This window comes from Cryptomeria japonica, chromosome 10 (assembly GCF_030272615.1).
Source record: "Cryptomeria japonica chromosome 10, Sugi_1.0, whole genome shotgun sequence".
In the NCBI taxonomy this organism is placed as follows: domain Eukaryota; kingdom Viridiplantae; phylum Streptophyta; class Pinopsida; order Cupressales; family Cupressaceae; genus Cryptomeria; species Cryptomeria japonica.
The window spans coordinates 584,854,648-584,878,272 of NC_081414.1; the positions used below are offsets into that span (position 1 = coordinate 584,854,648).

Consider the following 23,625-nt stretch of genomic DNA (forward strand, 5'->3'; position numbering starts at 1 on the left):
CTTGGAGTTCTTTGGAGGTTGTGTAGTGTCATAAGGGAGAGTGGCTTCCAAGTGGGGGTCGAGCCCAAAGTGGCTGCTAGGACAACCCCTCGAAAGTTGAATAATTAAGTGATAACCTAATAATTTATTAGGGGGTTGGGTAGCTTAAAACATTAATCAAGATTAATTGTGCCCCGCTCATGGTTGAGTGCTCGTACAGACTCATGATGCAGCGGGAAGGCCTGTAATGGCAAAACCAACTACCTTATCATTATGAAAGGTTTTTTGGGTCCGCATGAGTCTTGGATGGGGGTTGGGGGTTTGAGAGAGGTTGTGAGGATAACTCAGGATGGGTGTCGGGACCTATGGAGTCTTGCTAGGATAACCCATTCCAAATCATGCGATGACACTCTTGCCTTATGTTCACTAGTGTGTAGTCTTGTGATGGTAGCACTTGAGCTTTCTTGTTGGAGTCTTTTTTGTAAGTTCTTGTTTTATGTGGTTACCCGGTGAGATGTTTTGACCATGTATTGCTTTCTTTGTGGTTTGCTTGAGGGCCTTATTTCTATCTCCTAGCATGGAGGGGTGGTTCCTTTTTGGGCCACATGGTTGGGTGGTAGCGCCTTTTTCCATTGAGTGTTTTGTTCCAGTTTTGCGAGGATTGGCTTCACACATGCTCCATCTTGCTCTTTTGGGGTTTGGTCAGCTCAAAGTACTAGTTGGATTTTCTATGTACTTTCTTGGATCTTTTATGTATATCTCTTGGACCTTATGTGTTCAAATATATCTTATGCTTGTGTAAGCTTTCATGGCAATGGGATAAACCTGATGTAATATTATGAAGACCTTGTGATGTAAATGCAATGTATTGTAATGAGATTTAGATGATAGAAATGTATCTATAATTAGAGACTTTGATTTAATGGAAATGAATGTGTTATTATGAATGTATCTTATAAATGTTTATGTTATTAAGTGTAGATGTATGATTCAATCATTTCTTACTTTATTTAAGTTCCTAAATGTTTAATGACATCTTAAGTGGATTAATTGATCTTAAATATTGATTAGTTTAATTAAGTAATCCACATAGGGAAACCCTTTAGGAGTTGTAGTTTAAGTCTTCCGCTTGTGCAATTAAATGCAATCTTTTATCTTAATGCAATTGTATGTTCGTTATAGTTTTTAAAAAAACATTTCACTCTTTTTCGAGTGTTTTAGTTTAATCCTATAGGGTTTCTTGGTGGGGCATTACAAAATGTTCATGTTGTTGGCCAATTCCACTGCTAATAGAGTGGCCTGTGCTTCAACCTTATTATTTTTCCCATCTTGCAACCTCTACGCACCTTTGAAAAGGATCTTCCCCTCCTCATCATGAGCAACACACCCAACACCTGAAATACCTAGGTTTCGTATTGATGCCCCATCAAAATTGATCTTAATCTACCCCTGCTTCGACCTAGCTCACACCTCTTCACTTCTCCTAGCCACCTTACCCGAAGAATAAACCCTAGAGAACCCATGAATGAATCTAAATTTATGGTTTGAACCAAGGATGTAAGCACTACAGGCAAGAAGCCCCACTATTTCTCCAAGGTTCTCCCCAAGGTAAAGCATGCTCCATTGTTGACATAGTAGAGATGAACCGGTGGGGTTTGAACCTAGGTTGTAGGCACTACAGGTAAGAAGCCCAACCATTTCTCAAAATTTATGGTTTGAACCAAGGATGTAAGCACTACAGGCAAGAAGCCCCATTATTTCTCCAAGGTTCTCCCCAAGGTAAAGGATGCTCCATTGTTGACATGGTAGAGATGAACCCGTGGGGTTTGAACCTAGGTTGTAGGCACTACATGCAAGAAGCCCCACCATTTCTCAAAATTTATGGTTTGAACCAAGGATGTAAGCACTACAGGCAAGAAGCTCCACTATTTCTCCAAGGTTCTCCCCAAGGTAAAGCATGCTCCATTGTTGACACGGTAGAGATGAACCCGTGGGGTTTGAACCTAGGTTGTAGGCACTACAGGCAAGAAGCCCCACCATTTCACCAAAGGGTCATCCCCATTAGATTATTATTAATATAAATAATAATAAAATATAAAATATTAATTTAGAACAATTATTATAGAAATTTTATTATATTAAAAAACATAATTGAAAATATAATATAAATATATACTTGTATAATATTTTTTTTTTGGGTAGGTAATAGACCGAAGCCATGGTATTTTGAATTATTAAATTATTATTATTATTATTATTATTATTATTATTATTATGTTTGATTAGATTGACCCTAGACCTTCCCCATTTTTATGGAAGGCCAAGAGTCACAATTTAGAATTCATTTTAGATGTCCCTATTGGGAATTGAACTTGGGTCTCCACAGTGAGAACCCAGTGTTTTAACCAATTAAACTCAACCCCTTAGACTATACTTGTATAATATTATTAGATATTGTATAAATAGATTTAAATATGAAATATTTGATATGTTTATTATTTCTTTTGTATTAGTATTATACTGCATATTATATTATTATTTATATTATCTATTATATGCATATTATATTATATATAATATTATCTTTATATTTATATTGTTTGGTACATTATATATAACATAATATAATACAAAATATAAATAATATACTAGATATTAATACTCTAGAATGTTATATATGATTTATTATATGTTATATTATACGATATGCAATTAATAATATAATATTATTACTTATAAATATAAGTAAAATTAAGTAAATGAATAAACTATGAATTGACTTCATCCTTGATATCATTGTTGTTAGCTAGAGAATTTAATTCATCAACATCAACAAGTTGAAAATATTTTATTTCTCACGAATACGGATGTGAAATATTCAAGAAAAATAAAGTTTTTACCAAATATATGTGATTTTAGTGTCCAAGACTTTAGCCTTTGTTTATAGTTTTTTATATAAATTTTAATATAACTATTCAATACATTATTACTTTCTTTTTTAAGCACAAGCAAAGGCATATTAATAAGATCAAATATTATCATATTTTGACCTTGAATTCAACATGATAGTATGTAGAAAAGAAGGATCAATTATATTTTTTCATATTATTACTGATGAATATTTGTTAATAAATAAATTTATATGATTATTTTGACTTAACTTATTACATCTAAGGTATTCATAGTCTACAATTGATAGACATTTTAGTCATGCAAGACAATTGAAGCTATCTTAATCATCTATGCCTATAAACTACATTAATTGTCATTGGTCAATGTGTTAGTGTGATTGTAATAATACATTTATCCTCCATCATAACGATGGTAGGAAGATAGTTGCTCCTTATGAAGAGTCATATGATATGACAAACATTAGTTAGCTAAATAAATACCTCTATCTTTTCTCCTCTGTCTATTTATCTCTCCATCTCCCTCTTCCTTTGCTTCTACATCTCCATCTCTATCTTTATCTTTATATTCCTCTCTTTTTTTCTCCCCTACCTATATATCTTTATATTCCTCTCTTTCTTTCTCCCCTACCTATATCTTTAGCTCTCCTTACATTTCTCTTCATATTGCTCCATCTTTCTATAAGTCTTTAATTATCCTCTATCCTCTCTCTACTTTCATCTCTTAACTCTAACTCTTTACCCTCTTATCTCTCTCTTTCTCCCTATTAATATCATATATAGCACAAGTGTAGAACATTTTTTTTTTCTAATTGATCTTCCACAGCTATTGGGCATACCCATCGGACACCAATTGCTAGTATCTATCAATTACCATAAATTCCCTACGACTGCAAGGACTAATAATTAGTGAATAAAATCCCATACAGCAATTACCTCAGCAGTGATAAAAAAGAAACAACCTTTACTGTTCCTGTGTTTTATGGTAAAATGAAATATGACGTGAAGCAAAGGAAGAAAAGTTCCTCCGAAGCAGAGAACCTCGACCTAACTTTACCAAAAGCTTTATAAAACCTTAAACCCTCAAGCTTTACACGCTGATATAGCCAGAGGCGCCGCTACAACTCAAAATAATCACATTCAGTACCAGAAGTCACACGTACATTTGGTAGCGATGTAACGAGAAAGCGAATTCTTAGTCTTGGCGATAATCCATGTTTTTTTCCAGAAGCCCCCGTGAAGTCATGTAAGATTTTACTTTCCCAGCCTTTTATAAGCTACCCATTATTTGTTTGCATTGAAGGTTTGAATTGCTGGTAATATGCCGACACCATCCAATCACCAGAACATGTCCATGCCTACGGCCATGGCTCCTCACCAGGGCCAGCCTGCAAGTCCTTTTCCTCAAGGTTTTATGGGTCAGGGTATGGCCCAGGTTCAGTGCAATTCTGTGTGCGCAAACCCTGATCCTTGCTCTCAACAAATGCAAATGCAATTTCGACTGCAGCAGGTGCAGATGCAGATGCAAGGTCATGGGTTTAACAATCGCGTTGAGCCCTTTGCTGCACCAGGCTTACCAAATCAAGCCCCCCAGCAGCCTCCTCCTCCTGGCAACGGTGGGGATTCACAGCTTCATCCTAATTCTGGCACTCTTCCGAATACCCAAATGTTTTTTCAATCTAATAACATGTCTAACCCAATCCCAGACCCAAGGCCCAGTACCCACATGGTTTCAGCCACAAACCCAATGCAGAATCCAGCTCCTGAACATGCCCCCGGCAATCATTTTGTTGCTTTGGGTATTCCAGTTCCCGATTCAACTCTTGGAACTGGTCATTCGCCTCAATTCCCTAGCCAAGTGCAGCTCAATTCACTACAGAATCCAGCTGCGAACCCGGTCTCCAACAATCAGATGGTTTCTTTTGGTATCCCTATGCCTAATTCAGCTCTTGGGCCGGGTCAAATGCCCCCTTTTCCTTCCAATTTCCAGCACAATGCACCCCAGATGTCAACTAACAACAATATGGATGTTGCGACACAGCAATTTATTATGTCACAACAGCTAATGGCAGCAGCAGCAGCAGTCATGCATAACCCTGCTTTAGTGCAAGCTTTTTCTTGTTTGCAAGGATTTCAGAATTGTTTTCTCGGTACTTCAGAGTCCCCATTGCAAGCCAGCAATCATCAAACTATGCCACTGCAGGGTTCAAGTCCCAGCTTACACGCTCATGCCGGTGTACCATCATGTTCAGTGCCTCTCCATCCTCCTCGGAATCTTATAATGCCTATGAAGAACACTCAGTTTAGTAATGGAGTTAGCCCAAGTACACAAACTTCTCATTCTCAATCGAACAATAATGTTGCAACTCTTGAACATCCTCAAATTCAAGCTCAGGTAACCAACCAACAATTTTCTTCACACCATACACTCCACGCCACCCATTTCAACTCAGCTTCTTTCCCCTCTGGTCAGCACCCTGGTCTTTTCTCTCCTTTTGCTCCTGCACATTTCATGGGTCAAAGTACCGCAGAAATCCACCAAATAGCTGTTACACATTCAGCAGGTAATGTACCATTCCAGGTTGGTGGGTCAACCCCGTTGCATCAGAATCACAAACAGCTTCAGCAAGCCCAGCATACAATGCAGCCTGGCAATCTTCAAACAGCAAAGGTGATCTTCAATTTCCACATGGTTTTTCCCATTTTATACTTTTGGATGGTCTTTAATGATTTTAATTGACTGTGTGGCCTTTTTTGCTGCCCATTATCATTGTCTAGAGTGCACATGAAAACTGCTAAGTGCTGATTATAATGCTGAAATATAATCGGTAACTTTTTTTTGGAGAAAATGTTAGACAGTAAGATTTCGTATAATACCTTTCTCTTTTATATAATATAAAATATTCTATGTTCCATGGCCTTTTGGGGACAGGGATGAGGGGACGGCAGGGGATGCGTTTCCGGGATGTCCCCTAAAGGGCCATTTTTAGGGGATGTGCAGGGGACGACTGTATACAAGTTTTTATGTATATATAATTTTACAATATATATTAATATATTATAGAGAGATGGGGGGAGAGAGAGACATGTCAATAACTGATAACAACAATATCAAAATGTAAATAAATCATGCGAGCAGTAGTATAACAGCATAATAAATTTCAATAAAGCTTTATAACAGTATTCTCATAAATAAATAAAAACATGGTCTATCAATATCCAAAAGTCTCAAACATGTATCTAGAAGTCTCAAACATCAAAATACAATAGTCTATGAAACTCAGCCTCATTTGGGCTATCAATATCCTCTACATCATACCAATCTCTTCTCCAACAAGCAAACTCCCACAGCAAAGAGCAAAAACTGAGAAAATGAAAGAGAAATATGGTGGTTGGGTTAATGTTTTGTTTTGGTTTTTTGTCTTTGTCGCATTTTAGGGTTTAATTCGTGTCTTTAATGCCTTTGTGCCCCCCCCCCACATCAGTAAAGAAGCAAAAAAAACAAAACACTAACTTTTAATTACTTTTCACGCCTGGAAGTGTTCCTAGGCGCGAGGGATGGATTGCTGTTTTTGGGACGACGAGGGACATTTTCGACGTCCCCTAGCTGTCCTAGGGACGACGAGACATCCCCAAATGCCCGGAGTTGTTTCCTGGCGTTTCCTGAGATTTCTCAAGCATTGGGGACAGCAACGGGACGTCCTGCCATTGCCCAAATGGCTAGGGAACGGGACAGGAGGTTTTGGGATGACTGTGTTTCCTTGGAAATATTGATCTCATAATTATCCATCCATACAAGCATGCAAAATACTGCTATATTAGAAGGAAGAGCTCCACAAGAAAATCAAGCGGGGGAAAGTGTGAACAATTAGTGAGTATTACAAAAGATGGTTCTCTGTGGCCCTGAGATGCATCTTGGCTAGTACCAAGATGTCTTTTAATACTAGGAGACTTTTTTCGAAGTACCCCTATTTCTCTAGTGTTGTCTCTCGAGTTGAATTGCAATGTCCTAATATAAGATTAAAAAATGAGAAAAAGATTAAAAAACATGCAGAAGTGGGCCCTATTGCTACTACCTAACGATAACTAACTACCCTCCATGCCCTAATCTCATTTTGTACTTTAAAAAAATGAATTTGATTGCATTTTGTGTCAAAGTTAATTTTTCATAGTATGTACCATAGTTCTCAAACTCAGACTTGGAGAGCATTCAGCAAGCCCAAAATTTTCAACTTGACAAAAGCTCGGCAAAAGCCCTGCAACTGAGAAAGATCTAAAAATTAAAATATCTTAAAGAAGCTTTTTTTTTGTAAAACTCAATTACAAAATGTATTAAATTAAAAATTGACATCTCAAAAGAGAAAATGCATGCTTTTATAGCAAAAGCAACATGTGAAAAATGCATTTTAACCAGCGTTTTACCTGTGTCAACACTTTTACCCATGTTTTTTTTGCATTTATAAAAACGGAAGTGTTAAACTTGTGAAAACTCCCCCACCAAAAAAAATAGAGAGTACTTGCAGAGTTTGCAAACTAATCAGTTTCTCTAAATTTGTTTATTAGATTTAAATAATTGTGGCATCTCTTGGTACCCATCTCCCATTTTTTTGAAAAATGATGTTGCAGTACTCATCCCTGTCTCTCAAATCAATACCTATCATCTCCCATTAACACTGTTAATAATCAATTCGTCATGATTGAAAGAGGTTGAAGTTCAGTTCACATCCCCAGCCAGAACCATCTGATTAACCACACAAATCAGCCAAATGCTTCTTCCTCTACATATTTGATAATGGGAGTAAGACAGCTGCTGATTTTCAGAAGTCAAGATCAATTCAAGGGAAGAAATTTCCACATGCAAAAGTTAGGTAACCAAATTCCAAATACAGCCCTGAAGTCGCTACCCACATATCATGAAATCAGCTCTCAGTATCAATCTGAAATCCTATTCAGGGAAAAGGATATGTACAATCTAAAATGATTCAACAAAACATAATTTGATGGCTTTTGATTTTTATATTTTAATTTTTTAACCTTAGCATGAACTCAATCAAGGATGAGAAAACAATCCCAATGGCTCCGTATTGTCACCCAAGAAAGTAAGCAATCATTTATAACTATATATCTGATTTACTCTCACTCCACTCAAGAAAGAACCATATAACCTGTAACCATGATTCTGATCTTTGGGGATAAGGAAATGTTATGGCATTAGGAAGAGAAAGTTTTCATTAACCATTTTAACATTTTAATGAGTCTAGGAGAAGGGTGGGGGAGGAGGACAAGCATAGAGGCTAAGAGGATTCTGGTGTTGTAATGTCCCCAATTTTTAAAGTGACGATTAATTAAATTGGTTTTTATTAAGTCATAAAAAAAAATAAAAAAAATTTAAACAATGACTTAATATGAATTAATTTAATTAACTAACATTAAAATATTATTATAAGGTCACTTTATTTAGTCGGCTTTATCTTTGAGATGTTTCTTGGAAGGCTTTATAAGGAGGTCCTGGGGTTGTAACAAGGAATGCTTGAATTTGATAAACGACTTATGATTTCTGGAAATGAAAACCTTGAGGAGTTTGAGAGAAGGGCAAGACAAAAACTCGGTTCTTCTGAGAGGTGGATTCACGACGGAGTTCACAATTGAGAAATTTGTGAAGTCTCTGTTAGAGACAAATTTGTAGATAAGCTATAGTAATACAAATATTTGCAGATATAGCGTTTGGTTGATATTTGTAGAAATAAATGAAAGGAAGGCGATTACATTTTCAATCATTGCTAAAGGTGTGTGACTTGAGGTAATTTGTATCAATCTGAAAATAAAGACATTACATTCTGAGCATTGCAATTGCCGTTGTAAAATAGTGGCAGATCGATATTCTAAGCCTATGACTCGATGAGTAATGCGGAGATTAGTGAATAGAGCCTATTTACATAAAGAAGGTTTAATTCTTAGAATTATATCATAGCAACATAATATTGGTGGGTTTCGTCGGGTATAATAAAGTCTTCAATTGGAGATTACTATAATGGTCATACCTCAGTTGATATTATGGGCTTGATAATGTTTGAGGAGGGGTATTATTCCTAAGTTTGAGATCACTTTGAATTCCTTTCTAAGGCCTAAACTATATAAAGATTGGCATGTTGATACCATATGTGGTGTCTTTGATTAATATTGTAAATATTATTTTAAGTCGTGGGAAAAAGCTTGTGTGATGGGAGCTTGGTTTACATTGGCAAATCAATTATATAGGAGACAGACTGGATAAATATTAAGGAGATCATTGCAAAGGCAGGGAGTTGATGCATTGGAAGATTGTTGTGGCTGCCTTTCAGTTTTGAGATTCGTGGGTGTTTCCTGAACAACGTTTGGGGTTGGTGAAGCATTGTCATCTTCCGGAGTGGAACTCTTCATTTTTCCTAATCGCTCATAAAGCTGATTGAACAGGTCTGGGTATAGTAATTGGACGATGAATACATTTATGTTAGCGAAATTACAAACACTGAATATTAATACTATCTTTATCGCATATATCTTCATGCATGCGTATTACTCTTGATAAATAAGAGGGCGAATGCATATTGTTCTAAAGTAATTTTCAGTATATATTATTCCTCTATTTATTTGTATATGCATAGCAGTGGTATGTGAAGAGGGGAAAAAGACGGAAGAAGAATGAAGGGACAAAAGGAGGTTAGAATGCAAATAAACCAAACAATGACACAATACGAATGCTAACAACCAACTTTTATACCTTGTCTTTCACCTCTCCCTCAGATTGAGCTTGATGAAGTGGATGATGAGGATGCGCCCTTGATGCTCCACTTGATGTGCTCCTTGCTTGATGTGGATGTGGATTGCTCTCCAAATGCTCAACGAAATTATGTTTGGATTGGATTTGGATGATGAGGATGAATGAGATGAATTGGATTATATGAGAGGATATTTGGGCATTATGAGGGTATGATAGGAAGAAGATAGAAGAGAAATGGGCAGCATGACAATGGATGAGAAGTGGATTATTTGTGAGGAGAATAGGCTCCAATTTATAGATTGGAGAAGGCCAATGGAGGGCCAAGATTGATTTGATTATGAAGGGTTGAGATTGATTTTAGATAGAAGGCATGGATCAAGGGTGCCTTGGGAAAATAAACAAGAATATAAAATTCCTTGGAAAAATGGGGGAGAAATTTGAATTTCAAATATGAGGAATTAAAAATTCCAAAATAAGGATGCATTGAGGGATTCAAAGAAATTTGAATTTCTTTGAGAGACTCAATGTTGATGTGACATGAGTGAGAATTAAAAATTGAGGGAATAATGATAAGCATGATTATGAGAGATTCTAGGAGGATTAATTAGGCTAATGGGATTAGGAAAAGTGATTTGTAGGAATCACATGACTAGGTTTAATTAAAATTAATTAACTGAGTGGGTCTAGAGGAAATAATTATTGGAGGGGACTTAAGAAGAATATGGGAATAATTAATTTATTTGATAAATTAATTATTGGACAATAGTGATAGAATTAATTAACACTAAGAACAATAAGGATAACACAATTAAGTCAATTAATTATGTTGATAGGCTTAAATTAATTAAATATTAATTTTAGGTGTCTACAGTATGTGATTTTCAAATAATCAAAAATTGAATGTTGTCAAATGTGATTCAAAAGGAGAAATTGGGGAGATATTCTTTTTTTTCCTATTATCTCTATTTGGGAATCTTTCAGTGGTATCAGAGCATTAAGTCCTGCCAGTCTGTGGGGACAATTGATGAGTGAATTTGCACAAAGGTATCTTCAAAGAGAGAAGAGTATCAGTATGGGTGATGGAAAGGAAGATGCTGCTAAAGCCTTCTTCAAGAGATTGGAAGAGCTGCACATCACCATGCTTGAAACATTGAAGGAAGTGGCCCAATTGTTGAGAGGTCTCAATCAAAAACAGAGTATTGATATGCCTGCATATGACAAGGGAAAATGACAACTTAACCAAGCTAATGAGATGGACCGACTTCATGCTGAATACAATGCTTTGAGTGCAGCAGTCTGTGATAACATGACCTTCACTGAATACTACGGACTAAAAAGAAAAGGAAGGCATAAGAGGAAGGATTATTGTCTTAAAAGACAAGTTGGATAGTGAGACTTATATGAATGAGAAGAGTAAACAGCAGAAGTCAAAAGAAAACTTAGAAGCTACCTTTGAAGAAAGGACAGAAAAGAAAGAGGAGTCAATTGTTTATGATTTGCAGCTTACAAGTGATCATGGGAAAGACAACAATCAACCGTATGAGGATATGATGAAGCAAGAATCGATTATTGCACTTACAAATGTAGAATACATAAGTCTTCATGGCGACTACAAGGTTGAAGAAAATGCTTTCCTGGAGTTGGTCGAACCAGCATTGACTAATCAGCTATGTAGAGGTATGAATCTTACTAATGTTGCATTGCATGAACCGACTCTACAACATATTGGTAAATAATCAAATTGTGATGAAGTTCATACATATGAAAGCAATATAGAAATTTGGTCATGTAGTGAGATAGATTTTCCTTGTTTCATACCCCTGATTACATTGGAGAAATACGTGTCAAGATCATATGAGGTATGTTGTCTTAGAGAACTGATTTTGGATACTACGAGATTGCCTAACAAGAAGGTCCTGCAGTTTGATAATGTTTGGTTTGTCGTGGATTCTTCACCATGGAGTTGGTTGGGGGCAACAAACATCATAGCCAAGCAAGTGCAGGTATGGATCAGTTCAATGACAGTTAAAGTAGCTAGAAGAACATGTGGCTTTCAGCTGGATACACCTCACAGACCAGCCCTTATGAGGAAGCAACTTACAGTGGAAGAAGATGCGATAAAGAACAACAAAGACATTTTGAAGAGACAGGAACATGATTCTGATTTTCTGAGTTTGACCAGCTCTCCTTGCATTCAGGACACTCAAGAGTGGATTGATCATTATGAGGTAAAAGATAGAAATTCAGATTGCATACAGTTTGTTTCCGTATCAGCAGTTGAAGAAGAACATGAGGTAAATGTTTGTACTCACAGTTATGTTAGTAATCATTTGATTGAGTATGATGGCCTAACTTCAAAATATGAGTTTTGTGGAAGAGATGTTGTGAAGGGAGTTGTGTTGGAATGGCATGATTGTGAAGACAATCAGAGCTTTTATTTGAAGATGTTAGAGCTCAAGAGTCACATCACTTGGAAGATCAATTGAGGTTTAAGGAAGACATGATTATTGTATTCTAACTCACATTGATGATACTCTTAAAATACTGGTAGATTTTTTGGGGAAAGCTCAAGGAGAACACAAAGGCCTTGACGGAGAACTATCTCTTGCAGACTTACAGGAGCTTAGAGAAGCTTTGGTTGTGATGAAGTCAAATTTCTTACACCTCCTTTCAGATAGAGACCCTCTCTTCCAGCCTAATGGGATATATTTTGATGCATCAAAAGAAAAAGGTGGTCAGGTAGATAAGCTAACCTATGAGCTCAAGGCTCCTATGGACTCCTTGAAGAGTACTCAAATGGCCCTTCAAGAATCAAAACATCAAGTTGACGAGCTTTATTTGGAGTTGAGTTTTACTCATTCTTCATTGTCTGAGTCAGAAATTCAGTCATCTATAGCAGCCATATCTAAAGAGCAACATCTTGATATGAGGATTGTGAAGAGGAGACATAGGGATTAAGAATTTATGGGACATCAATATGAAGTTATTAGTGGAGAAGACGAAGATATAACTTGCAAATATGGGACAGAAATTACAGATGGTGCGCTTGGTCTTCAATTTGAGACATCACTTGAACCAGCACTTCTGGATAACCATTCACTCAATTAAGGAGAATTGATCAAGATCTATGATGGCATCACACAAGGGCTTGAGGAAAAGACCAATTCTCTGATTTGGAACTACAGTTTCTTATCTTTGCAAAATCATGAGTTGGTAGCCCATCTACATGAAGATGTTGATGTTATGGGATCTTCCAATGTTGGCACTCAAGATCTGAAAGTCAAGCATGAGGCATTTTTTATGGATTCAAGCCACAAGAGGTTTGAGTCTGCACATTCCAGCATGGAAGTTGCAAAGAAGACACAAAGTAGATGTGATGGATGGTTACAAAGAGCTCGGGAGGCAAAATCGTTGGTTGCTCAAACAAGACAGCACTTACACTTACAAGGTGTCAAGGGACACTGTAATCATATAGATCAAGCGAGACAACGAAGAGAAGCCTATCTTCGTTCACTATTTCTTCCAAGTAAAGAAGACATGGAGTAATGTTCTTCTTGCTTGCTCCACTCAAGGGGATGATCCTCTTGAGTGGAGCAAGCGAGAAGAACATTCAGATTTGTGTGAACAAGACGAGAGGTATGATTCAGAAAATTTTATTGGGATATCTACCTTGGGTCATGAGGTTCATGACTTTCCTCTTTTAGGGAATCCATTGAAGGCTCAAATCATAGAGGAAGATGGGATAGTTGAGCACACACTTGTGGATCAGACACTAGTGTTATATCAACATATGCTGAGGGAGGCATGAGTAATTTGGTTGGACCTTTAGTCATTCGTGGGGAATTTGTGGAGTTATCTCACCCAACGGCTTTCATGTTAGAGCCTTCACTTCTTGGACCAACCTATGAAGGAGTGTACATGGATGGGGGCATTAGTAATGCAGTTTTGTTTAAACATGTGGACGCTCTTGGAGAGGCTATTGTCACACTTCTACTTATGGAGCTATTCAACTCTCAAGGTATGAAGCTTGCATAATCAATGTTCTTCATGATGAATGGTATTTACTTGGAGTGAAAATTGTCTTAATTGAGCCTTGGTACATGGCAAGCTGAAACCACAAAGATTTCAGGGACAGCTGCTGATTGGAGGAGATGGGAAGGATTGTATCAGCTTTCTTTAATTGGAGGATGGCTTATTGATGAACTTCCATCACCCATTGTCCTTGGAGTTACTCGTTGCTTCACTTGGTATGAGATTCTCAACCAAATAAATGCTGTCCTCATCTACAACAGCAGCATATGGAGTGTTGTCATATTTGATTATACACTTAGGATGATCATTGATGACATCCTTGGGAACTCATACAAATTTCAATTGACATCGGATGTTGATGGCATGATAAGAGACATCGATCATCCCTTCACCTTTCATTGGTATGAGAATACGATGATTTGGGATTCGTCAGTCAACTTGGTAGCCGGAATGCTTCAGGATAACAGAGTTGCAAGATTCAACACTGCTATTTACATCAGAGTGGAGCAACGGAGTGATGTAATATTTTTTTTTGTGTAAGAATTTGCCAATAACAACCAAGATCTAGAGGCCAATGAATAGCACAACACAAGAGAGACACAGATAGATAAGAACAAATTGTATTCTCATTGGGGGTATACTCAATGGGGGTAGTAGCTGTTTCACCAGTGAAGTATGGTATACTCTTCAATGCAGCCATTGGTATATCATTCCATTGAGTCAAAATAAGGGGACTCCCCCCATTGAAGGTAACAAAAACTTGATTTCTTGCCATGTGAAACAATGGTCTATTGATATGAGTGGTGGGAGCCCTTGATAGTAATGGTCTTGTAAATGGAGGGGTAGAATGAGACCTGGGAGATGGAGTGTTTACAACCCTGACCTCCCTAACTGGTGATAATGAAGGTCTACCTCTCCACCTTCTAGAGCTTGAAGATGAGACTTCTTCGAACTGGAAACTACCTCTAGAAGATGCCCTTGTATGAATTTTGGGCATGAAATCCGGAGCTGCAACAAGTCATGAGCAAGCAGTGGGATCTGTGAGCAGAGACTTCGGAACCTCGGGGTTCTGGACTTGAGCACTTTGGAACCTGGGGGTTCCGGACTTCCGGAGTTGCGAACTTCAGAAGCTGGGTGTTCTGGACTTCCAAAGTTGCAAGAGTTGCAATGACTTGGGAACTTGGGGGTCCCAGAGTTAGAAACTAGTCACGAATAAGAATCAAGACTTGTTGAGCAGAGTCGCCAAGTGCTTGAGAAATAACTGCCTCTAAAGGTTGAGACACTAAGAACAATGCTAAATCCTTAGCATGTATGTCGAAATTAAGTCCCACCGGGCATGCCAAAAACTGTTATCACAAAAGCGTGCACTCTTGTTGAGCCATCAACTCAGCAACCTTGTGAAACATGGAAACAATCCCGAAGTGTGGGACCTTGCGCAAGGGGGTTGAGTCTCTGGAGAAGGCCGACTTCCTTCTCAATCTAGGTGCAGGTGTTGAACCAACTCAACACTTCAAAACTTACTCCTAAGCCTATCCTAACAACTTGCAGAGGAAAAGGGAAGAGGGAAATGCTTAAAATGAAAGGAGGTGATGCACCAAGAAGAGATTGATTCTCTCCCTACCCGAAATGACACAAAGAATCAATTGAAATACCCAGGAGATGCACAAACTTCAGTTGTATGAGTGACCCCAATGCATGTATGGAGGTTAGAATTCGCTGAATGTCAAGAGGGGAGAAGGTTTCCCACAAGTCACACTCAGAAATAAATTAACACAACATATATGAGAGAAGAACCACAAAACATACACCTATAATGAAGGAAAGGAAACATACACAACATATATAAGTTGAAGGAAGGTAAGAATAGCAATTTCAATTCGTTCGAAGGCCAATGGCCAAACTTACAGTTGCAAAAATGCAAGATAAATACAAGAGAAGTGAAAGAGCACAGAATAGCTCAAGCCAACAAGGAGAGAACCCTTAACAATGAGGCTTAACAACCTTTATATAGAAAATTGGTTACAAGAGTGATCATGACCCCTGTGTGTGCAGCGAAATGTCAGTCTGGGAGTGTAGGGAAGTGCATGCACCTGACTTTCTGTACATGCAAGCAACCTAGCCATACCCTAAAAATGCAACCGTGAGAAGGGTGGATGATTGACCTTCTGTTGATGTGTTTTTTATGCACATGCGAACACAGAATAAAATACCAAGGTATCTTATCCTCTCTTGAACAAAGTTTCCCTGAATGTTGAAGATTTCGCCTAAGGATCAATCGAGGCAACTCCAAGGTTCTTATATGTAGGGTCTCTACGTGTGGATAAGCTCTTGTGGTATGATGTGATTACGCTGGAATCACAAGGGGACTTCATTCGAATGCCTGAGCGTTTGAATTTGCTGGAACTCAAGTCCTATCTACTCACCAGGAAATAAAGAAATAGCAAAAGGTAAAGGGTTCAAAAAGTCTACTCCAAGACCTAGAATGCAAGAAGATAGATGAACGACTAGGTGGAGTCCTACTGGGCTAGATCTCACCATCAAATTGAACAATTCAACACCAACTTAGTGCGATCTTTTAGGGTAGTTCTGAAAATGTTCAAATCGTTACACCATTAGACACTGATCACCATTCAAGTTATTGCATGAACAATAGACACGTAACGACTCGAGATTAAGCTCATTCTATGCCAGTTGACCACACAGGGCACCCTTACAATCAACAAGAGGCTAGTGGTTTGGACTAGGCGGATTCCACGCGAGTGTATTTAGTAACTTCCTTCATTCAATCTAATTATCTACCATCTAAAATGAAGATTCAACAAGAAACCATGCATATTGCAAAGAAACAACACACTTCACCATAACTTCAATGAAAATGGAGTTCATTTACAATCAAGGCAACAATTTTTTGCCTTATCTTCCTAATCTACTCTAAATGCTATCTATACTCTATTTCTTTGCTACTAACTATTCTATTGACTATTTATCAACTATTAACCCACTATTAACCTTTACAAATGAAGAGCCAAAGCTTATATAGAGAGCTCTTTACATTTCAATGGCTCAGATTGATTTAGAATGAATGGCTAGGATTTCAGGATGAAAACCCTAATTAGGGTTTGTTATAACAAACTCTCTTAGCCAATGAGAAAATTACATTTCATGAGTGTGGACCAATAGATGTCAGGGGGAGGTGCCTCGAAGTTTGTGCCATCATTGGTGAGTCAGGTACATTGAATCTAGACGTGTATGTGGACCTATCTGACTGGAGGAACAGTGATTGGGATGCCACCTTGTCTTGCGTTTGTGCTTGGTCAAGGAACTTTGTATCTCTTGATATTCGATGAGAAGCTTAACTTTGATTAACTCTTTTGAAACTATTTGCTTCTTCAACGTACCCTTGCACTAACCTTGGTTGATCCTCCCGTGTCCCTGATGTGCCTGATGAATGATGTACCTCCCCTTGGCTCCCCTGTGCTTGATGAAGCCTCCTTCTTGATTTTGCATTATGGTGATAGGAAGTCATGGTCAAGTCACCTTCTCTAGTAGCTCATCTTGCCTTGAAATGTTTACAAGATCCTTCTTCTAATCCCTTGTGATCTCTTTGAGGATAGTTCTAACACTTGAAGTTCTTTGATTTTAGTAAAACCCTGGGTACTTTCTCATGCATCTAATTGTCCCTAATGATGATGATACTTGAAGAGGTCGCCCTTGTCCTAGCCTGTTCTTCCTCCAACTTGATTTGATTGACCTGCAAAACAAACAAAAGATGATTAAGTATACATAATATATTCATTCTAACATAGCATTTTTTACCTTAAATCATCAACAAGAAGGCATTGGGATTAATTTCGCTCTGGACCCTCTCCAAGGACAGGACCTATAATGAGATTTTTGCCATGGACCCTCTGGAAGGACATGCCCTAAAATGAAATTCGCTCTGGATCCTCTCCAAGGAAAGGCCCTATAATGAAATTCGCTCTGAATCCTCTCCAAGGACAGGCCTATAATGAAATTCGCTCTAGACCCTTTGGAAGGGTTAGGAGTGAAAATTGACAAAGTTACTCAATTTACGTCCCATAGACTTCATTTCAACCTTACCTTATCAAGATCAAATCATTCGCCTCCAAAATTGCTTATGAATAGGTTTCGCCCAAGGGCCTAGGCAAAACATTATACCTCCTAGGAATTTCGCTCTGGACCCTCTGGAAGGGTCAGGAGCGAAATTGACATTTTGTTTGATTTTCCTTCATAAAACTTCATTTCTCATCCTTTTCTCATAAAAACAAGTCTTTTGCCCTCGAAAATGCTTAGGAATAGGTTAGTTCAAAGGCTTAGGCAAGGTACAAGACTTCCTAAAGAAATTTGCTTTGGACCCTTTGGAAGGGTCATGAGCTTAGGTGAATTTTGCTCTGGACCCTTTGGAAGGGTTAGGATCTTAGGTGAATTTTGTTCTGGACCCTCTGGAAGGGTCAGGATCTGTTGACGTGTATTTTGTACACTATCAAACACAGAATAAAATACCTAAAGGTACCTTATCCTCTCTTGAGTAAAGCCTCTGTTTGCTGAAGATATCGTGAAAAAGGATCAATCAGGATGACTTCAAGGTTCTTGTATGTAGGGTCTCTACGTGTGGATAAGCTCTTTGTGGTATGATGTGATTTGCTGGAATCACAAGGGGACTTACACTTGGTGCCTGAACTTCTGATCTGCTTTGAATATTGCTGGAACACAGGATCTTACTAGCTTTGACTTGAAAAAAAAAAGGGAAAAAGATGAGGGCGAGGAAAGGATCTAATCCTAACACTAAGAATGTAAGAACAATGAATGATCTTTGATGAAATTCTAACTAAGTCTTGTTTTGACATCACAGGACCATCTCCACAAGGTTAGTGCGATCTTCGAAGGAAAGCTTTATGATGTTCAAATCATCACTACAGGCATAGACATCATCAGGTTGATGCATATCAATGAAGAAGCGACAATTGAAGTTAAGCTTAAGCTGAATGATTCCAGTTGACTACGCAAGGCAAGTCTGCAATCAACAAACTGCTAGTAGTATGGATGTACGAATTCCACCATCAATCAAGCACATTTCTTCCACTCATCTAATAACATGAAATTAAATATGAGAAGTATAAAGACCATGCAAATTGTCGAATCGACCCATAAATTTCACCATTTCTTCAATGAAGTTACAAGTCTTTTACAACATCTTGGCAACAATCTTTGCCTTCTCTCTCTACTCTACTCTAATTGCTATTCTATCAACTAGCTAATCACCTTCTAACTACTCTCTATCTGTCTTCTAACTGCTTCCAACTATTCTAACTCCTATCTATTTACAAAATGAAATGCCAGGGCTTATATAGTGCCCTCAATACAATTCGATGGCTTAGATCAATTCGAGATCAATGGCCAAGATTCAACAATGAAAACCCTAATTAGGGTTTGTTACAACCATTACATAACATTTAATGCTCGACCAATGATAAAATTGTATTGCTTGGACACATGTCCTCTCTAGAAAATTCCACCAATGGATAGCTGGGGTAGGTACATCGGAGTTTGTGCCACCTTCCATGAGTTAGGTACATTGAATCTGGAAATGCTAAGGTGGACCACACTGACTGGAGAAGTGATGACTAGGATGCCACCTCGTCTGACACTTGTAACTTGGTAAATATTCAACTTGATGTTGTTGAGAAGCTAGCTTTAATTAATTCATCTGGAACTATCTGCTTCTTCAACGAACCCTTGTTCTAACTTCTTGTGTCCTTGATGTGCAGGATGATTGATGTACCTCGCCTTGGATACTGGATTGGAGAAGTCGCCCTTGATGACGTTAGTCCAAAGAAGGCCGTCCTTGTCGATGCTAGGCTGGAGGAGGCTGCCCTTGTCAATGTTAGGCTGGATCGAAGAAGGTCGTCCTTGTCCTTGCTTGATCGTCTTGGAGGAGACCGTCCTTGATCTGGCTTGATTTTACAACTCCGGGATCTCCATTTGATGCCTACACAAAATATTAAAGTTAGTATTTTGAGCATCAAACCTCAAAGCATGAAATTTAAGACCTTTCAAAGGTAAAACTTAAGATATTAATTTAAAAAAAGTCATGATAAATCAAGAATTATACATTTTCAAATTAATCATGAATGGAAATTGGATTTTCAAGACTTAGATTTTACAGAATTGCAATGGGATCACAATAAGTCTTGAATGAGATCTTCAAAAAAGTAATTCTTCATACCTTCCCTTGAGTATTAAACTCTAAGAAATGATGCAAAAATAGGAGAATTCGCTAGGCAAAATGTAGATCAAGACTCCCTTTAGCAAAATGCGCCCTCTTTAGTCTTCACAAGCATCAACTCCACCACCTCTAGCCTTCAACACCTTCAAAACATCTGGAATTTATCCTCCAATCTAGCAAGAAATACGCCTCTCCAATAGCCTTCAATATGAATTTCGCCCTCCTTAGTCTTCACAAGCATCAACTCCACCACCTTAAGTCTTCAACACTTGAGGAAAATTTGCTCCAAATAGGCGAGCTTTCGCACTTCTTCTTTGCCCTCCAATTTCGCACTTGAAACAATGAGTGAATGATTTGAATAATGAAAAACACACCCCAAATATATAGAGCGCTCACCTTCACCTCCCCATAGGCCGACTTGATGAAAATAGGCCAAAATAAACAAAAATTAATAAAAGAAGAAGGCCGACTTAATTAAATAATGAAAATGATACCTCAAGCGCTCTTCTTTTTAAATTTTAAATTAATAATAATTGATTTCGAAATGCCTCAATTAATAAAAAAAAAAAAAACGATTTTCCAAGGCTCAAAATTAATTATTAAATGCTATGCGATTTTCATTAAATGCCAATTTAAAAAATATTTCGAAGTTTTTTGGCGAACTTGGCATCTAGTGCGATTTGGAGGATATTAACGCCCAAGCATGGTAAAAAATAACGAATGTAAATAACCTCGCTCTGGTCCCTGGGAGAGGGACAGGAGCGCTCTTGCATTTTAAGCCTTGCATTCCTCGCTTTCACGTTCAAAATCTCTTCCTGGACGTCCAAAATGGGATTTTCATTTGGAACTTTGAGTTTAATTTATTCGATCTTTGGAAGGAGTGTTCCTTAAGGCATTTTCGCCCTGGTCCCTTGGTGAGGGATAGGAGCGACTTTTGGTTCATTGCACAAACTCTTGATCATATCAACCTCGAATTACTTTCTAGACATAGAACATCACTCCCCACTTCATCTTGAGTCCTGGCAACAAGAAATAGCATTTCAAAATGTTAGGCACTTAGGCATTTTGAAGATTTCGCTCTGGTCCCTTGGAGAGGGACAGGAGCGATTTTGCAACTATGAGCTTACTTGTGCTTTGCTAGCCTTCGAAATTATCTTAATTGTACCAATCACGCCCCTTTTCATTCATTTCAAACATAAAACTTGCTTTGCCTTTGCCCGAAGTTTGTCTTGTGAGAAAATCGCTCTGGTCCCTTGGAGAGGGACAGGAGCGCCTAGTGCAACTTGGGTTGATTTTCTCCTTTGTGGCCTATTCAAGTTATATTCAACGGGCAAAACATACTTCTTTTGACCTCTTCAAATCGCGAAATCACTTAAATCTTGCGAGGATAATGCAAATTCGGAATTCAAGCTCCGGTCCTTCAGTGAGGGACAGGAGCGATTTTTGTCCTCAAGGCCAAATCACTACAATTTTCATCTCAAATTTCCTTTGCTAGGGAAGATTTCACCTAACTTCATGCTATGAATAAAAGTTAATGTCCAAAAAAGGTCTAAAATTGTGCATATAAAGAAAAGCGCTCTGGTCCTTCAGTGAGGGACAGGAGCGAATTTGACCTTCTAGGCAAAAAACTTCATAATTTCATTGTCAAGTCTGGATGCCCTATCATGCTCATTTCGTCCTTCACCATGCCTTTGATGTTTCAATTTGACCAAACAAGGTCAGGAATGACTCAAATAAGCCTTTTCGCCCTGGACCCTTGGTGAGGGACAGGAGCGCTTTGCCTTGGTCCCTTGGAGAGGGACAGGAGCGAAATTCGCTTTGGATCCTCAGTGAAGGACAGGAGCGAAATTTGACTTTTTGAACTCTCTATCAGGATAATTTTTATGGAATATAACATTTAAGTATAAGAGCTTATACTTTAAGTTATATTCCATATATACTTTTAGGATGTTTGAGAGTGGTTTGAGACCTCCAGGAGTTATATTGCAAAATCTAGTTTTTTGAGGTTTTTCGGTTTCCAGACTTAGTCAAATTTCAGGATCAGGACATTCCAGACTTAGCCAAATTTCAGGATCAGGACTTCACTCCAGCAGGACCCGCTATCCTATTGATCTCCCTAACAGCACTCAAAATGCAAAGGCTAATTAACAAAACCCTAAAAGACTTAAAAAAAAACAAACCCTAAAAAGAAAAAAACAGGGGTCCCCATTTGCAATGGGGCGATGTGTGAAAACGTCACAACAGGATCTTAGGTGAATTTTGCTCTGGAGCCTCTGGAAGGGTCAAGAGCGAAATTTGTTTTTTAGCCTCAAATTCATCATCTCTTTGCCTTGAACTTAACTTGTCAAACCTCCTCCTATCATGATCAAGTCAATTCGCCATCAATTTAGCTTAAAATAAGGTTCTTTTAGTGCATTAGGCAAAATAGAGAGTCTTTCTAGGAATTTCGCCCTGGACCCTTTGGAAGGGTCAGGAGCAAAAATTGCTTTTCTAGACTTAATTTACACTCAACTTGCCTTGGGCTTATCTTTTCACCCTTACCTTATCAAGATCAAGTCAATTCGTCTTCAAAAACTCTTGGGAATGAATTAGTTCAAAGGTTTGAGCAAGGTATAATGCTTTATGAAGAAATTCGCTTTGGACCCTTTGGAAGGGTTAGGAGCGAATTTGCTCCTTTAGGCTCAATTGAAAAAAAGGGTCAGGAGCGAATTTGCTCCTTTTGGCTCAATTGAAAAAAAGGGTCAGGAGCGAATTTGCTCCTTTTCACATCCTTTTTCACTTAGCTTTGTCTTAAACTTGATCTTTGATCCTTTTCTCTCCATGATCTTGCAAATTTGCCCTTAATTTTGCTCAGAATGATAACCATTGAATGACTTTGGTGAAGAATTAGGTCTTTTGGAAGATTTCGCTCTGGACCCTTGGGAAGGGTCAGGAATTTAGATAAATTTCGCTATGGACCCTTTGAGAGGGTCATGAGCGAAATTTGCACTGTTGGTCAACTTCCTAACTCATTCAAGGTCCAAGGGCATTCTTCTAGGTCCCAAATCACTTTAAGTCATTAATCCTGCCTTAATCACACCATAGGAACAAAGGATTTGACCCAAACAAGGAGCAAATAGGTGGTTTAAGAAAATTCACTCATCCCTTTGGAAGGGTCAGGAGCGAATTTGGTGTTTTTGCCCAAATTCTCCATTTCTTCATGTTCCAAGTGTATTTATCTTCTTCAAAGACGCCATGGGAGCAAGGTTTGTGATGCAAATTAGGACCAAGAAGGGAGATATAAGGAAATTCGCTACGGACCCCTTGGAAGGGTCAGGAGCGAATTTGAGGAATTAGTCTTATATATCATCCAAACACTCAAACTTCACCCTCAATCACATTGTTCTTACCTTAGGACATGCTAACAATTCACCTTAAGGAAGTGCCTAGTTTAAAATTGAATCAAAAGTGCATCTTAACAATTTCGCTTAGGTACCTTTGGAAGGACAAAACCTAAAGAGGAATTTTTCTCTGTACCCTTTGGAAGGGTCAGGAGCGAAATTTGCTTCTTTGCACAAATTCTTCACTTTTCTTTATCACACTTGCTTGCAACTCACTTCCAAAGGCATGGATAGATCATTTTTCATTCACTCAAGGCGTGGAATCAGGGATTATAACCCATGTTAGAAGCAGGAGAGGTTTTTAGAGAAATTCGCTCT

The 23,625-nt window shown here is 38.1% G+C and overlaps 1 protein-coding gene across 1 annotated transcript in view; it reads left to right on the top strand.

Moving 5' to 3' along the window:
- Positions 1-3,862: 3,862 nt before the first annotated feature.
- LOC131071888 (uncharacterized) overlaps positions 3,863-23,625 on the top strand; it is a 59,762-nt gene continuing 39,999 nt past the window's right edge. The window contains exon 1 of the mRNA XM_058007853.2: positions 3,863-5,559. Coding sequence (XP_057863836.2) covers positions 4,210-5,559 — 1,350 coding nt within the window. The 5' untranslated portion in view covers positions 3,863-4,209. The remainder of the gene's footprint in view (positions 5,560-23,625) is intronic.